We start from the raw sequence: 18,496 nt of genomic DNA on the forward strand, positions 1-18,496 counted from the left end.
CAATGATATAAATAACTGGTTCTGTTCCTCATAGGCTCATTCTTGTTGCAGCTCTTGGAGATAATGACTGATATTGGTGTCTGTATGTGCTGTCACTCTTCTGTGTTGCTGCATGATCTGGGTCCATCAGCATCACCGACACAGTACGAAGGCAGGAGCAGCTCTGAGTTCAGCTGGTTGCAGCTAGTGACTTCTTATTGCCTTTAGAAACTACCTCACTCACAATCTATCTGGAGGGGCATCTAAACCACCAGCATTGGAGCACTGACTCCTGCTGCCCTCGTTTACCCCAGAAACTGGTGGCGAGGCCACCTCCGCACCGAGTAGGCTTCGGAGGTGCATGGCGGCAGGACAGCGATGTGCTGCCCCCCAGGCAACCCTGGTGTCTTTCATTTACAAATGTATGTAGAATGCATTCCAGGATCATTTAACACCATTTGGCAAGCAGAAAGAGTGTTGTCAGCTCATTGTTCTGAGTCCAATTTAGCTTTGGATCAAGGGTCATTATTTCAGACTCATAAATGGTTTAAAATAGGCTAAATGTATATCAGGGGCTGTTGATCCGGGGGTACATGTGGCGCACTGCCTCACCTGACTTGAAGGAGGGAGGAGAGTGACAGGCTGGGCTGTTTCTTTTCCCCATGGCCGAGTGTAGCAGCACGACAGAAGCAGTATTGTACGTATAAACGCCAAGTAAGCAAGAGACTGCAGTTTCAATGTCGCTTGAATCTTGAATGCCCACAGTTTGTCTCAGAGGCCAGAATGTGGCAGGCAGGAAATGACGAAAACATCAATTGATGTCATTTCTCATGGAAAAGCGGAGGAGTCCAAGGACATAACATTGTGTTAATAGATGTCACTCAGAGGATATGTAACAGAATTATTTTCATTACTTTCTTGTCACTTTTTCTCCTACCAGTCCATACAAATGGAGGTTAAAAGTGAAGTCCCAAAAGGAAACAATCCTTTTACTTCAACCAAACCTAAAATAGAAAAAAAGTTAAATGGAAGCAATAAGATAGTTTATTGTCCTCTCTTCCCTGCTCTTTTTACCCTTCAATAAATGAGCTCCATCCTATTTGAGGGATTATAAAAGAGCATGGTCAACCAGTAATCTACCACTGCGCTTGTCTCTGCTTGGAGCCCAGTGCTGTACAGGAATGCAGGAGCTCCACGTGGAATTCAGGCAATACATTCAAGCTAAGGGCCATATTAACTATAGGTATTTTCCTCTCTTCACTGCTCTTTTTTCCCTTTAATAAATCAGCTCCATCCTATTTGAGGGATTTTAAAAGAGCATGGTCAACCAGTAATCTACTATTGCGCTTGTCTCTGCTTGGAGCCCAGTTCTGTACAGGAATGCAGGAGCTCTATACTGTAGTTCTGGTTGCAAAAAACATTTGCAAATTGTTGCAAATTACAGAACAACTTTTTCCCTCCTGAAATTTCTTTGCATACAGGCCTATTTACTAATACTAGCACTGTTGGTTCGCAAAAGAAGAAATCCGAGGAGGTCGCAGAATGGCCAGTCTAATTCACATTTGGTTGAACCACGGCCTACTCACCCTGACGCTGGCACCGCTATTCCCAAAGGGAAGGGCACCAAAGAGTCCCCTTCCCCTTTCCGAATCAATCACCCCTCTGTATGACCGGAATCTTGTTCACAAACTATTGATATATACTTTCTGATTTGCTATCTGGAGAGGATGCCCAGAACATGACACTTTAAAATAGCAAATGAGTAATCATTTCCAAGTGGTTTTAGTACATTAGAAAAAGCGTTTTACTAGTTTATGGACAGATACATTTTTTTGCACATTTAGCTCTAAATCGGTACAGTGTGATCACTCTGTATTTTATACCTTTGAAACTAAAAGTGACTTTTTATTTATATTTAGTAGCAGTAAGTAGTGGCAGTAATGCTTCTTTTGGAAGCTTCATTCTATAAAAAATACAGTCATTAAACATTTATGTTAAAACAATGATTGAACAGATATAAAGACATTTAAAATCTGGCAGCAATGTAAGAAATTATGATGTACGAAGTAACAACAGATAAAGCATCATAAAAAATTAAACTGTGGCAACCCTTCAGAGAGGATTATGCTAAATAAGGTGCAATTGTTCAATAGTACAATTACTATAGAATATCCATGCTTAGGGATTAATCATGCATTCTAAAAATCAAGTAAAAATATTAAGATACTACATACAGAGTGCTGAAAAATAAGATGTGCATGGTTCTACAATTCTTTCGATGAACTAGCCAGCAGAAAGGAGCTTATGTGTTTAGGATAAGCTGAGCTACTAACCACTCAAAATACTTGACTGAAATCACGCTACTATGTTGATATACAGGTTAAAACCTTTCTAGGTTAGATTGAAAGGAAAGCATGGTTACCTCTTTCCTGGGGAATATTCACAACCAATATGTAAGGCCTGCTAACAAGCCCTAGCACACATATATGAACTCTTTATGAACATTAATGGTGCAAGACAATTATGACATAGCCATGCATAGTAGTGTTGCTGTAGATTTAATATTCATTCCAGGTGCTCCAGCCAACACGTGTTTCGTTGCTACGAGCATACAAACAAATTTGGTAGTGCGCCTTGCATCGCAAAATGCGATGCAGTGCGCGCTACGAAATACGTTTTCTTAATTTAATTGTTTACTTACCTGCAATTATCCATATGCCGGTTTTTAGCACCCACCACCCCGACCCTCCACCTCCCCGCCTCCCTGCCCCACCGTAACTCGTAAATCGATCTCCATGAACTCCAAGAACAATGCATCTTGGGGCACCTTTACCCCATTTAGTGAAAATGACATCATCAAGATTTTTCAGAATATCAACCCTTCCAACCACTTCAGCGACCTGTTGCCCCCCTCCATCTTCAAAGAAATCAAGAGTGCACTCATCCCCACCTGGACAAGGATTTTTAACGCTTCTCTATCACAAGGCCCAATCCAAGAATGCCTAAAAGCAACCCAGGTAACACCTATACTAAAAAAAAACTACCGCTAACAAATCTGATCTCAATAACTTTCACCCCATTTCCAACATCCCCACCTTAGTGAAACTCCTAAAAAAATGTGTGCAATCCCAACTTTGTGCTCACATAGAGATTTATCAACTCCTGGACAAACATCAATCCTTTTTTAGGAAGGGGCACAGCTCCGAATCGGCTCTCACGTTATGGATGATATTTTAAAAATGCTTGACCAAAACTAATCCTGCCTCCTGATCCTCCTTGACCTTTCCTCCGCATTCAACACAGTTAATCATGACAACCTCCTATCCTTCCTGCATAACAGAATGGGATTTTCTGATAAGGTGTTACAATGGTTTTTATCCTTCCTACATCACAGAACACAAAGAATCAAGGAAAATCACTCTCTCTCCCAGCCATCTCCTGTTCTCATGGGGGTCCCCAAAGGGTACGCTCTATCTCCTATCCTCTTCGACCTTGTCTTGGAACCTCTTGCAAACTCTCTAAATTCCATGGACATTCTCTTCCACATGTATGTGGACGACACGCAACTATACCTGAAAATCTCATCCCCGGAAAACATCGTCTCACTCAATACTACCCTAATGTTTACTCAAAACTGGTTCACGGAGAACCATCTCCTGCTCCACAGTTCCAAAACAGAATTCCTGCTCACCTCCCCTCCGAACCACATCCCCAAGCTAGACCTCTGGCTGAGTTACCTCACTGCTTTCAACTGCACTCCTCTCATTGCAGACTCAGCCAAGTCTCTCGGAATTACAATGGACAAGCACCTGAACATGAAAACCATCAGCAATACATGCAAAGGAGCAAACCACCTGATGAGGTCACTCAGAAATATCAAACCTTTCCTTCCTCTAAATGATTTCAAGCAGGTGGTCCAAGCGCTTGTCTTGCCAAGGCTAGACTACGGCAGTGCTACCCTCTGTGGCTTTACAAAATATGCCCTGGCTCCACTAAGGGCTTCACTGAATGCTGCAGCTAGACTAGTTACAGACAGCAAACGAAAAGAACATATATCCCCAATCCTAAAATTCCTCAAATGGCTGCCCTACGAAGCAAGAATTCATTTAAAGATTGCAGTTCTTACACACAAAGCCCTTCACTTCAACACTTCTACGTACCTTGCTCAAAAACTTAAACTATCCTGTGGTGTTAGGGCCTCAAGAAGTGCCTCTACCTTCCTCCTGTAACCACTCATCCTTAACAAAAAGAGAAGTTGTCACCGAGCCTTCTCCGGTGCTGCCCCTAAGATATGGAACTCTCTTCCACCAGAAGTACGTTGAATCTCCTCATCAACGGTGATCAAATCAGAAGCCAAGAGATTCCTAATGAACAAATTCTTACCCTAATAGGGATAGGCTCACATGCCTGTTGAGATTGCTCCTACTACCATTGTACTTTCATCTGTTACGGCTCCCCCTTACTGCATATTGTGGCTCCCCCTTGGTGCCCGCACACACTTGTTCATTGCATTACCCTCCTGGGTGCAACTGTACTGTATGATGCGACCATTCCTGGGTTTTATTTCGGTTTTTTTCTCCCTCCTACTTAATATGGTTATTGCTTTTTGTCCTTCCTTCCATCATATTGTAAGGCGCTCTGATATCCCTCTGGACCTTGTTCGCGCTATATAAAACTTTATAAATAAATAAATTAAATAAAATATCATGTACCAGAGGTGCCTTGAGACTAGCACAGTTCATGAAGAATCCCAGAACAGCAATGATAAGAAAAACTTGTCCAAGTGGAGTAGTAATACCTTTTCTGTCACACTTCTTCATCTTGGTGTGTTCGAACTGCTAGGGGACGCTTGGTTTTTTGTAAGCTTGGCACCCACTGTTTTCAGTTTCCCTCTCTTCAATATGTTCTTTTCTGAAGCGCACGTATATCTTTGTTCTCTTTTTCCTATTTTGTTTAGTTTAATTTCGTTCTGATTTCGTCCTGATCATCTCTTTCTCTCTGTGTTTCTCAGTGTAAATTTGGCCAAGGGATTCAGATACCTACAGTATCGATAATTCTGAGGGTCAGGGAATTCCCAGCCAAATTAATTCTTATTTATAAAACTCAACACCTCGCATGCTGATGTGTTGTATTTGTCTTCATAATCTCAGAATAACAGCGTTTTGTATTTTTGTTTTCCAGCTTCCATATGGCTTAAGTGTAGCTGCCAGCGTCCGAGTTGGGAATGCCTTGGGGGCTGGAAATGAAGAGCAGGCAAAACGCTCTGCTTTGGTGGCTCTATACTGTACTGGTGTGTATAATGAAAAATGATCATAGTGTCACATGATTTTTAGGTTGGTCCACGTTCTCGCCTTCGACCATTAAAAAGCAAGCATTAGTAAATGTACCCGCCTGGTTTGCATTGTTCTTGAATGCCTTTAATGTAAACATTATGTATCATGGTGGTGTTATTAATCCATGTATCCTAAATTATAGACACTACTTTATGTCAAAGCAAAACCAAATGTGGATTCAATAGCACAGTGTGTAAACTTCTAACTATCCTTGATATGTCAGTGCCCAGTGCGGTGATCAGTCACATTGACATTTACCTGCAGACGCTAACACTGTCTGTAGCCAGATGCTAAAAACTATTTGAATGGTGGATATGTTTGGCTAGAATGAACCATAAGCTCTTGAAGAATGTCTATACACGAGATCTGAGTATAGTTTCCATCTCTATCTTATTGGGTTGTTTAAATAGCGCCATCCTAAACCGAAGAAGCAGCAATGGCTTTACAAAGAAAGGGATATTTTCTGATGTATCCAGCTTACACAAACACACACTAATGTTTACAAAGATTTAAGGGAGGTACCGTGAGTGAAGGTGAAAACTAATACATTTACAGATGCGGTAGATAACCAGTAGTGTACAGAGAAGGTGGTCATAGGATAAAATTAGGTATTTAATTATTTTTTGAAGACCAGGACTGATTGGCAGTATCGGGTGATGGGAACATTTGATCAAGAAGCAAGGGCAGAGGAGGAGAAGGCTTGTTTTCTTTGTGATGTAATTATTTTAGGCACATAGGCATTGGTGACCAATAACCTATGCCCATTTAACATCCCATTGGCATTTATAGAAAAGCATTGTGTTTGGAGAGGGACTTGTAGTGCATCAAATAAGGAAGTGCCTAGCATCTCCTTGCTTGAAGCTATGGAAGGATGCAAGTCTATCCCTTATAGTTTCAAAAGACTTAGAGCCTGATTACGAGTTTGGTGAATGGAATACTCTGTCACAAACATGACATGGCGCAAACCTGACTTGAAAGCAGGTATCAGAGCGCGTACATGATCACCAGTTGCATTACATGAGGACACATACTTTTTTGTTAGGCACGAGGAGTTTAAGTGCTTTGTCCAGAATCACAGGATGTTGAGCGTCGTTACCGAGACTCAATCCGGTTCCCCAGATTTGAAGTCCACCACCCTAACTGTTAGGCTACATCCTCTCCCAATTACAATATTACAATTTCCATAAAATGAAATGGAATTGTCATTTGTTGGCGCAAGATCGAGCACGTTTGTGATGGAGTAACCCTGTCCACCAAACTCGTAATTCGGCTCATAAACAGGAAGGGGATGAATTTATATTGGACAGAGATGAAATGTGCAGCAGCGTGAAGGCCAGTCTTCAGGTGGAGCATGCATTTTGGAGGTCAAGTTTACCCATGAATGTGTGAGAGGGCAAATGCCTCTACTGTGGAGGTAAAGGTGTAAATTGAAAGGTAGCATTTTCTCTTACTCAGGACCCTTAGGTAATATTAGAACGCCTGGCTCTTCTTTTTCATATGTTTTTTAATGAGAGTCAGGGATAATAGTGGAAGCCCCAAGGAGAGGGCGGGGGAGAAATATTCAAGGAACATATTGTTGCTCCACTCTACGATAACGGTCTGATCTTGGGGTGCTAATGATTAGAGTGAACTTTGTTTTGATGGTGTTAAATGTGGGAAAACTGTGATTCTATGATGTGTAGTTAATACCTTAAGTGGAATATGTCAGTGGTGATGCTTTGAGATATACCTGTGTGTCATTCGCATAATTGTATAGGATACTTGCTCGGTCCGTAGATCACCTCCAGATTTTCCTTATAGAGGTTGAAAATAGTTAGAACAAGAACAAAATATTAAGGGACCCAATACTTGATTAGAAAATAAATAAACTATTCATCTAGTTTTGCAAGAAGATGGGAGGTGCCAATCATGAGTGAGGTGTTGATTTTGCCTACAATCTCCCTTCTAGGATCCTTCCCTACCTCCAAGGGTGTCGGAGACATTAACAAGGACATGGGCTGTTGTTATCGCTGCCTTTTCACTTACACCATTTATTAACAAAGATTCCTCAATTGTTAAAATCTGTTTCTTAATGGCTCCCATCGCTCCCGTGATATTCTTTAATAGCGACGTTTGCCACTTATCTGGGAAGGTATTTTTCCTACTGTGGCTAAACGCTTTGTTTAAAAACAACTTTAAAGAAATATGGCTAATGTGCAGTTATTCCAAGAATTAGTTCAGGATAATACACTCAATAATGGTTAAGACATATGGGGTGAAAATACAATTTTAATATAATCACAATATTGCTCAGATGTTAAACCACCTTCACTGTCCACCTGTAGGATATTCACCCAGGTATTGCTACCCTTATCCCCCCTTCACTTCAAATGCATTATCTGGATGAACAATAGCTATCTGCTGTGAGAATCTATTAAATAGTGGCTGTTGAGATAGCACAACGTGCCTCCCATACGTGTTACTTTCACCAAAAAGAAAAAAACACTCTGGGGCAGAATCAGTTTGTTGAAAGTGAAAGTCAATTAAAGTACCTTGATGCTAAAAGGTTCCAATGTCGTAGGTTACTTATATGTCCATACCTGGGCTCTGCAACTTGAGCAGAGCAAACAACTCCCAGCTACTGTTATATTTGAATAATGCTACTAAAGAGTAACTACACAACCTCTTTTACTCACTTGGAGACAGGGAAACAGAAAGGGTGAGCAGTTCTTGATGGTGCCCTTAGTTTTCGGGAAATCAAGGGGGGGTGGCCCGCCTCACCCCTTCCTGTCACTGACGGGAGCAGGCCGGGCCTGCCCTTGGCCGGAGCTTCAACCAGGCGTGGCTCGCGTGCGTCCCATGCTGCGGGCCCCCGAAGTTAGCTTTATGCACCTCCTGGCACTATCTGAACTTCCGCATTGGCGGCGTAGGCCGCAAGGCTTGCTGAGGACTGTGGTACTAGTAATGTAACGTAATGTAATGTTGGATACTTGTAAAGCGCACTGTTACTCTACCCGAGTGTCCTGGCGCTGTAGACCGCTGGGGAACCCGTCCTGGTTTTCCCTGTGAGATGGTCCCTTTCTGGGTATCTCCAGGGTGAAACCAGGCATCCCCGGCGTCTGTGGGGGCCATTGTAGAGATGAGGCAAGCTTAATGCCCAGAGTTACCGAGTGTGTTCCCTGGTTAGAGTAGGCACTGAGGCGAGAATTATCGAGTCCGTTGACCCTGGTCCAAGACCCTGCCGCGTCGGGAATTGAACCCTGGTCCCGGGCCGTTCTCTGCTTACAGGTCTGCCGCCTCTAACCAGTGAGCCACATCTCTCCACTAGTCCCTCCTCTGACACAGGCACAGAGTTTAGCAGTAACGGGCTCCTGCACCATGGGCGTCCAAAGTTAGCTTTATGCACCTCCTGGCGCGCTCTGCACTTCCTCCTTGGCGGCGAAGGCTGCAAAGCTTGCTGGGGACTGTAGTCCTAGTCCCTCCTCCGACACAGGCACAGAGTTTGGCAGTAACAGGCTCCCATGCAGCGGGTGCCCGAAGTTAGCTTTTTGCACCTCCTGGCTCTCTTCGCACTTCCGTGTTGGCGGCGAAGTCTGCAAGGCTTGCTGGGGACTGTGGTCCTAGTCCCTCCTCTGTCACAGGCACAGAGTTCAGCAGTAACAGGCTCCCATAAAAAAATCAGTCTTGATCCTGCCCCTCATGGGAACAGTCCAGCCCGAACTGCCAAGCCAATTCTGAACGGGGTGGTGAAGTGAGCTAAAGAACGATGATTGATGCATGATTGTGCAGGAAAGAGCAGGTTCCTGCACAAAAAAAAATGGAAAGAGAAAAAACTGAGGAGAAATAAGCTTATTTCTCCTTGTTGCACCTCCCCTGGGAGGCGTATGATTTTGGTGCATCCCCAGTTGTACATGGTTTTGTAAATCTTGGGAAGCGTCAAAATTCTTTGGTGTTGCATGGGAACACCCACTGCAATGCTCTTGGAATGACTCCCTAGCGCAGAGCAAGGCACTGCAGCGATTTGTGCTTCCTTGCCTTGCTCCATATCTATGAAGTTATTCATAGTCATGCAAAGTGGCTTTCCATGACCTCATAAATATGATCTTGTAGTTTGTGTTGCGGGAGCATCACAAAAAGTGATCTTCTGGCGGCGCAAGAGGGTCATAAATATGCCAACAAGTATTTATTGTAATTTATAGAGATATTTACACATTTTTCTTCCTATTGAGGTTTGTAGGATAGTTGGGTGAATGTAGGTAGCTGTTGTGTATGCAGAATTATGTCATATATATATAGGGCTACTCAGCCTATCTGAAATTCTGTTGTATTCCCTATCATGCACAATATCTATATTCAGACCATCTGTCAGGATTCCTGCCATAAGATGTGTTACAGATGCAACACACACCCAGGGAAGCACAGAGGCAGGCAGGTACAGCCAATCTACAGTGTATATGACGGTCAGCTTACAGATTTAATGGTTGAAAATGATAGTTATGATGTAAGACCAATATGGCACCTGTGACTGTCTGACAGCCATTTATTTGCACACTAAACTAGGCAACTTCCCCCATGTACCGTGTAAGCATGGGCGGATTTTGCGGATTGGCAATCCGCGAACTTGCGTATTTACGGATTCGCAATCCGCGAAGATCCGCGAACTCTAGCGGATTTGCGGATTTTTCCGTTTTTTGTGTTGGCGCGTGTTCGCGCCGATTTTGGGACAAGTTCGCAATTGCGAACTTACTTTTCGGCTTGCAACGGCCGCGACTATGTTGTTTCTACGTCTGGTTTATCATCACAGGTTCACAGCACCCTCTGTTTCACCACTGCCACCCTCTGGGACACCCATGCCACCCTCTAGTACATCCTCACTGGCACCTATTAGGTTTATTTATCACTGTAGATTATGGTGGTTGAAAAAAGCAAGCACACCTGCCCTTCTTCAACTGCCATCAATTAATTTGTGTTTCATTAATGTGTCAGTAATTTTGAAAGTTCCAGTCTGGCTGGCACCTGCTTCCTTCCTTATCTGTAATTTGCTTTTTGTTGCAGTGAATTTTTTTTTTCACAGGACCTTTATGGTGCTATTCTATGAGCCTGCTGTTTGGGTCATAGCAGGGTCATAGAATAGTTGCAAACTCTGGAGGGGCCCATCAGGAAGCACTACCTTGAATGTTACTAATGTTAAGTTTGAACTTTTGCACCTGCTCATTGCTTTCAGTTTAGCTAAAATTGTTTTTTCTGCAATTTCGCGCGTTTTTTGGGGCGCGAATCCGTGCGAGATCGATTTCGGAAGCCGCGAATACGTGCGAATACAAAATTGTTTTTGTTGCGACGTGTATGTTCGCGTGATCTTGCGCGTGTTCGCGAGGCGCTTCTAGCTATACGTTTGCCAAGTTACCCTATCGGTCGTACACGGGCGCGGCCATCTTGTTGGCGTGACGTAATTCCGTTTCCGCCCGCTATGTGTAATCTCGCAAAGTGTGCTGCTCGCTAGTACAATTTCGCGCGTACTCGCAAGGAAAATCTCGCGCGAACTTACCCACGCGGTCGTGAACGGGCGCGGCCATCTTGTTTCTCATTCATTGCTATGGTTCTGGGCATGCTTTCTCTATCCTCTCTCAATCTCTGCCATCCTTTGCTTGTTTGAAGTTTTTTTGATCTAATTTTACTTATTATCTAACCCTCTATTTTTCTAGCTCTATATTTTTGTGTTTTCTGCAGCTTTTAGTTACTTTTAAACTACTTTTTTAAACTCTTTTCTTTTCTTCTTCACTATTCTATTTCTTCTTTATCATTTAAGTTTATTTCTGCCCAGACCATGGTAAAGGGAGCCGGGAAGCACCCTGAGAAGGGGAAGGGTCCCGCACCCCGTGCCCGGCTCCCGTGCGGGCGTTTAAGGGGGGAGCAAGTGGTCCCGAGGGAGATCTTCAGCGCGGAGGAAGTGGCGGCACTGATCTTCCACGTCCAGCGCCGCCTCCCCAAGACGATCCTGGGAGGCGGCAAGATCGCGACCGGCTATGGCATCCGGGAGCGTCGCAAGCGGTGGGAGAAGGTGTGCCGGGCCATGTACAAGATCTCTGGGGTCCGGCGCACATATAACCAGGCCACCCACCGCTGGACCGATGTCATGGACCGGGAGCGGGACTTGCTGGACGCGCTCGGCGTAGAGGTCCCCGGGCTTGGTGAGTAGTAGTAGTAGTACATTTACTACTCTGTTTTATCCTGCTCTGTTATTTGCAAATCTTTGTTCTTTACCAAGAGCAATAATGCTGCCGATTACATTGAGGTAAATTATATTTCAAAATCTTCTATGCATTTCAGGTGCACTGCTCTCCTTCTCAGTAGCCTTGCTTGCTACTATGCTTCTTTGTTTTGTATGTTGTGTTCAGAAGCATTTCATTGGCCTGAGAAATTATGTATGAGTGTACTGTAAAGAAAAGAACTGCGTAATGCTAGACAGTAAGGGTCATATTTTCAATTACCGGCGCATCCCTGCAAAGTAGCAGGGATGCGGCAGTAATTGTGTGCCATGCCACCACCACCCATTGGCCCAAAACGTCACAGAAGCCTTACGCATCTGTGCCGTAAAGGCAGCGCATTGCTGGAGTTGCGTGCCAACGATGGCGCAGCTCCAGCAATGCTCTGGGGTACCCTATCTCCCCAATGCTGCATCAAGCCGTACGTCGGCTTCAAGCGCGCAGGGTTTGAGTCATGCATCATTGTCCTAAAAGTGACTGATTGACATCTTGTAGATTTCCCTCAGCCACTTTTAGGATTCGTTCCTGCGCAGGTACGCCCTCCCTTGCGCCGGAACGCCCCCTGATGGCGCAGGGCTTTACAACGTGATGCATCGCCCATATGCCCATATGTGTTTTTTTTTTTAATATATACGCCGCACCAACACCATGGCGAGTCTTTTGTTCTGCCGCTGCGTCAGAAAAGGCACGCAACAATGGAGGAAAATCAGCCGCAACTTCCGCAAGGGACTTATAAATCAGCCCCAACAGACTGAAGTCCAGTCCTTCCTTTAGACAGTCACATGGCTATCAGAAGAAATAGTGGCGGTGGTGGCGGGTGGATTGATAGTTTGAGTATTCACTGATCTGCAAGCAGGATGGACTTTGTCTGTCACGTGTTGCGCACTGCTGCCTGCAGTGCCAGGCCTAGGCAAACCTCTTTAGTAGTCTGTTTATTGAGTTACATAGGAACTTTCTAAGTCAACGTTCCGCAAATCAGGCAATACGAATAACGTAGTATACCACATGAGATAGATCCCGTGGAATAGTTGTCTATCTATTTGCTATTTTTCCAAAATATGTTGTTATTGTTCTTTTGAAATGTTTGATTTGGTTGAAAAATCTCATCCATGTTTTCTGGTTTTTCTTTCTTTCATGTTGTACATCAGCTCCCCCCAAGGGCAAGAGGACACAGGAGGAGGGTGCTGAGGATGCAGGCCAGGATCGGGCAGGCGAGGGCTCCTTTGCTGGCCCCAGTAAGTTTACATTTTAATAAACAGTACCTATTTTTTCCTAGCGTTCCTCATTCGATTTTTTCTAAATCGTCTTTGATCTTCTTGTAGACTGGATATAAATTCTTATCCTGCCTCGAATATGACTCCCTGTGGTATTACTAGACTATTCTTATTAGTCTGTCTGTGTAGCTAACTAAGATTGGACATTTGGCAATTCCATTGGACTCCCATTATATTCAGCAATACCTCTATGCACTGTCTCCTTACTGACTAGATAGTGTGGCAGAGTCATTCAGCTCCCGAAGTCACCGATTATAGATCCCCAATGATCTCTAGATTATCGTACGCAGGACAAGAGAGTAGTACGGAGTCACAGCACAGTCAAGAAGTGTCAGAGGCACTCATGCTTGCAAAAATTCCAAAACCTTTAGCTCATCCACTCTAGTCTAGAGGAACAAAAACCACAGAGTCTATTTAAGTGTAAAAGCTTTATTAAAAGTAAACACATTTATTAAAATCTACTTTGTCATAAAACTATTTAACTGTAAATGGAAAAGTGGTTAGTGCTGACGATTAATTGGACACATTTCTTGTGGTCGAGCCGAACTCTCACCTAGTTTGAACTTGATCCTGGTCGTGTTCTTAGGACTCAGGAGTCAAGCTTCTGTCTGTTAGGAGAAAAAGTGGTGCGTGTTAAAAATCAAAAGCAAGCATTCATCAGTTGTGCATAAAAGTGCAGCAAGACAACAGCCTTCCCTGGAAAATGGGACATTTTTACTATGGAGTAGACAGTCACAAATTATTACATTGTATTCTGTTTTTTTAACATTTCTCCTAGACCAAATATTATATAGTAGTGAGTGGTGTATTAACATTCTTAAATGTACTTTGTAGGTGTAACATCTGGTGACGGGGCCAGCGCGGAGGTGGCTGTGTTGGACTTGGACTCGGAGGCCTCTGGGGAGGAGGCGGCGGTAGAAGAGCTGGTGGCCGTTCCTGTGGGGGATCAAACGGTGGTGGCGGAAACAGGTAAGCTATATATTCCTTACTTATTGAGATTGAAGACTGCATAGTGTGCTTTCTGCACGGGTGTATTACAATTACAAATCAACCAGGTAGTAGCCTCCTCGAAATGTACTTCGACTTAGCTGTGAAGTTTTTGGTGAGAAGAATCCCAATAAGTTCTTAGACGAACGTGATGGATGGGATGAACGAAAAGCGAAAGAAGGGTGTAAGTAAGTGGGACGCGAACTTGTATGATGGCTGGCAAAGAAGAACGATATGTGTTTGCTTGGCCCCCGAGGTGGCTGGGAAGGAAAGAATATGGTATGGTGCATGGCTGGGTCAATGATGAAGCAAGGATGGGTGGAAGGACAGCAGCCTGGGTGGGTGAAACAGAAACTGTATGTGTGCGTATACTTTGACTGAATGGATGCCTGGAGCATGGTATTCTCTGACTCTTACATAGCACATGTGTATCTAGAGAGAGTAGATGGTCGCCAGGTGAAGTAAGTGTTACCTTGAAGAGCATGTACCACCGCACCCGCACGTCCGTCCCAGTGCAGGGAAGGCAAGGAAAAGAAATTGTAAATGTGTCCAATACTACCATGAATAGTAGCAGTACTTTGTATTGCGTTTGCATTCACAGCATATATCTGGTTATTACGGTGGACACTCCGTACCTCTCTTAATAACTTTAGTTTACTTGTAGTACGTCATTCATGTGTGGGTGTATCACTGTTCACTCAATATTAAGCAAAGCACCTAAAGTCATCTCATCTGTCATTAAATACGTCCCATGTGAAGTGATAGATAATCAAATTAGTTAGCTTCTTCAGTTTCCTTTTCTAGTACTCATTTGCACTGTAGGGTGAAAGGTAAATTAATTAAGCAGTAGCTCTTGTAACAGAGTATTCTCAGTGCCACCCGTAATAGAAAAGTAATAGCTTCACCACCTGCATGTACTGGACCGGTACAGTAACGCAAGTCTGTCTCAATCATCATGGTGTGCAACTTTTTTTCTCGGGTGCAACTTCACTGTGCTGTGTCCATGTCATTCTGCCGGCTTGCATAAGATAACGTACCCATTTCCCTAAACAAGAGAGAAGAAGAAGAATAAGACTGGTGTACTGTCATAGTCGACTGTAATGGAAGTCCATAGTGGTCGTAGAATTAGTTCATTAAACTACCACTACTGTTAGAGCAAGGATGCAGAAGTGGGAGGTTACATAGATACTGTCCTCAATACTTATGTACTGTGCTTTCAATTTGCTACTTGTACTCTGTGACCCAACTTTCGGCTCAATCACTTTGTGTTATTAATAAGGAGCATTGGTTACAGACTATGTCTTTCTTTCTTCATATAGTTGCTCCTTCCAAATCAACAACAAGGAGGGAGCAGGCTAGATTGGCCCGGCAACGGAGGCTGGAGGCCACAGTCGCCGAGTATCGGCGGCTGGTGGCCCTGGAGGAGGAGGAGGACACGCAGTCGAGCGGGGCAACATCCTCGACTGTGACCACTGCATCCTCCTCCGTGACTAAGCCAGCGGGACCGAGCCGGGCTAAGAAAGCCGACCGCCACCGCCAAGCAACCGAAATACCAGCTGCCCCCCACAGGAGCTGCAAGGAACGCCAACGCCGCCTACGAGTCCGCATGTCCAACCTGGAGCAGGAGGTCCTGAGGTATAAGAACTTGGTTAAGGGCCTCCGCTCCGAGCTTGCCACCCTCCGCAAGGAGTATGATGCCCATGCCGCATCATGCACCAGCACCCTCCAGTAGTGGAGTGTCCCTTGCCCTTTTTTTATAGACTTTTGGGGGGTGGGATTTGGGAGTTGGGATCGTTTTGGGACGTTTCAGAGACAATCGTTGGGGTTAGGGTGGGTGAGGGAGATTATTTTGTTAGGGCTAAATAAATATATTTTTCAACTTTATCTGACCATACCTGTTTTTTACTGCTTTTCAGTCTGGTGGGTGGGGGGCGGGGGTGTAACAGTAACTTTGTTTTCCTGAACAGTCGTAGGACTTTAGTAGTACAACCGTCAATCTCTTGTCTACTCCGAAATAATACTCCATTATACTACCTCCCACCAAACGCTTATCTTACCTGTAATTTGTGTTAGAAATTAGGGCTAGGCCCAGGGCTGGCTCCAGGTGAAATGGGGATTAACGTTGTCAATCCTGGGCGGGTGACATTTCCTCATTGCGGTGGTACTAGTGGTGTGACACAGTGGCAGTTGCATGCCTATGGAAAAAAAGAAAACGAAACCTTGTTTGTCCTCCTTACTGTAGCATTACAACGGTTACGCTACGATCGAGAAAATAGCAGGTGACAGTACACTAGAACAGTGCCATAATGTAGCCTAACAAATGGTAAAGTATTTGCTTGCAAGTATAACTAGTACTTGCGTTGAATTTATTTGACATTGGCTACTACTACTAGAAGATATAGTACTGAAGCTGAGTAAGTCTAGAAGATATCCTCGTATTCCTTCACCAGCCTGTTGCTGCTATCACCTTATCCTCCCCAGCAAGTGTGTGGAATTATTGATGTCATTTTAGTCAGACATCAAGCAAAACAACACAGCCCGGGGGAAGAGGGTTAGGGTTTGTAAAATGGATGGGAATGGGGGTTTCTTTTTGGGTAGGTTTTGTTGAGAGAAGAAAAAAAAGCAGAGCATGGACAAACAATAATTGAAGATACAGAGTTTACAGACAATCTTTGGTTACAAACTAAAGGTAAGCACATGCAGTCACACTCATAGAATAAAAGACAACAATGGATACTGTATCTGTATTGCGTATGTTGTTGGAGTTGTCCTGTTGAAATTGGTAAGTAAGTTGCATGCAGCAAACAATTCCTCTTATTGGCGGCACTCCTCCATTCCAGCTGACGCTTCGTCCATCAATGTGGTGGTGACCACTGACAGAAGAGACACCCTGTCCACTGCCTGCCTGGCGGATGTTGACTGAAACCCGGCCTGTAATTATTGAACGGAAAACAGGAAGTGCTATTACAATACCACTGATAAATAAATAAAAGGTATGTACGCTGTGTGGTTCAAAAAGTGACACTTTGATTTCCCTAATAGACAGTACAATATTTTTGAAATTGCGTGCTCTGTCTGAGTCACCTTTTTAAGGATCAATAAGTATGGCCAAAATATTATAGCGGATCTTTCCCCTCAAGGTGGGTGTACTACTGTGTTTTAGAACAAAATTTGACCTTCCCAGCAATGCTCCCTCCAAGACCCTTACTAAAGCCAGTCGCAAAAATGTAGAAGAACCCAATCATATCTCCAAAAACGATGCCTAGCAGAAAAATGGTTACAAAATGTACTTTGAAAGTAACAGTAGGCCCAAATACAGACCGTGGATTGTATTCAAACCACTTGCCTGCAAGCAAAAGTATCCATAGCCAGCATCGCTCCAACAGTGCTCTACAACAACAGAACCGCGTTGCAATAGAACCCCCCTAAACACATGCAATCCTGCTGCTAGGGCTAACCCTAACGAACCCTAACTTACAAAAAGTGCCAAAACTGGTGTTTCCTTATGGATTTTGTCCAACAAACTTCTAGCCGGTATTAGACCTTCCCAGGAATGCCCCAGGCAAGACCCGCCAACCCACCCGCAAAAAAACACCCGACACAACACCACCAAACAGCGAAAAAGCTAAATCTCATACTTACAATGTCTCTCGGCCTTCGGTCCAAACGCGGCGCTGTGCAGCTAGGTCGTCATCATCATCAATCATCATAACTCCTGTTTTCCACCACGGATTTCCTGAAAAGCAAATGCAATCAAGATTAGACTGTCGCAGCAGTGCTTCGACAGAGACCCCGGCCGCAACCCACCCACGAACAGCAGGAAGCCCCCCAAAACGCTACATTGAGCAAAAATGTCTGAAGAAATGGCAAAAAAAAGGCTGTTCCTTATGGATTTTGTCCAAAACACTTGTATCCGGTATTAGACCTTCCCAGGAATGCCCCAGGCAAGACCCGCCAACCCACCCGCAAAAAAACACCCGACACAACACCCCCAAACAGCGAAAAAGCTAAATCTCATACTTACAATGTCTCTCGGCCTTCGGTCCAAACGCGGCGCTGTGCAGCTAGGTCGTCATCATCATCAATCATCATAACTCCTGTTTTCCACCACGGATTTCCTGAAAAGCAAATGCAATCAAGATTAGACTGTCGCAGCAGTGCTTCGACAGAGACCCCGGCCGCAACCCACCCACGAACAGCAGGAAGCCCCCCAAAACGCTACATTGAGCAAGATGTCTGAAGAAATGGCAAAAAAAAGGCTGTTCCTTATGGATTTTGTCCAAAACACTTGTATCCGGTATTAGACCTTCCCAGGAATGCCCCAGGCAAGACCCGCCAACCCACCCGCAAAAAAACACCCGACACAACACCCCCAAACAGCGAAAAAGCTAAATCTCATACTTACAATGTCTCTCGGCCTTCGGTCCAAACGCGGCGCTGTGCAGCTAGGTCGTCATCATCAATCATCATAACTCCTGTTTTCCACCACGGATTTCCTGAAAAGCAAATGCAATCAAGATTAGACTGTCGCAGCAGTGCTTCGACAGAGACCCCGGCCGCAACCCACCCACGAACAGCAGGAAGCCCCCCAAAACGCTACATTGAGCAAGATGTCTGAAGAAATGGCAAAAAAAAGGCTGTTCCTTATGGATTTTGTCCAAAACACTTGTATCCGGTATTA

At 44.3% G+C, this 18,496-nt stretch overlaps 1 protein-coding gene across 6 annotated transcripts in view; it reads left to right on the forward strand.

Annotated features, from left to right (window-relative positions):
- LOC144822412 (multidrug and toxin extrusion protein 1-like) overlaps nucleotides 1–18,496 on the forward strand; it is an 887,289-nt gene that overhangs the window by 603,241 nt on the left and 265,552 nt on the right. For all 6 annotated transcript variants that reach the window (XM_078679893.1, XM_078679892.1, XM_078679891.1 and 3 more), the window contains one exon: nucleotides 5,161–5,269. In XM_078679893.1, coding sequence (XP_078536019.1) covers nucleotides 5,161–5,269 — 109 coding nt within the window. The remainder of the gene's footprint in view (nucleotides 1–5,160; nucleotides 5,270–18,496) is intronic.

Source organism: Lissotriton helveticus, chromosome 3_1, assembly GCF_964261635.1.
Source record: "Lissotriton helveticus chromosome 3_1, aLisHel1.1, whole genome shotgun sequence".
Lineage (NCBI taxonomy): Eukaryota > Metazoa > Chordata > Amphibia > Caudata > Salamandridae > Lissotriton > Lissotriton helveticus.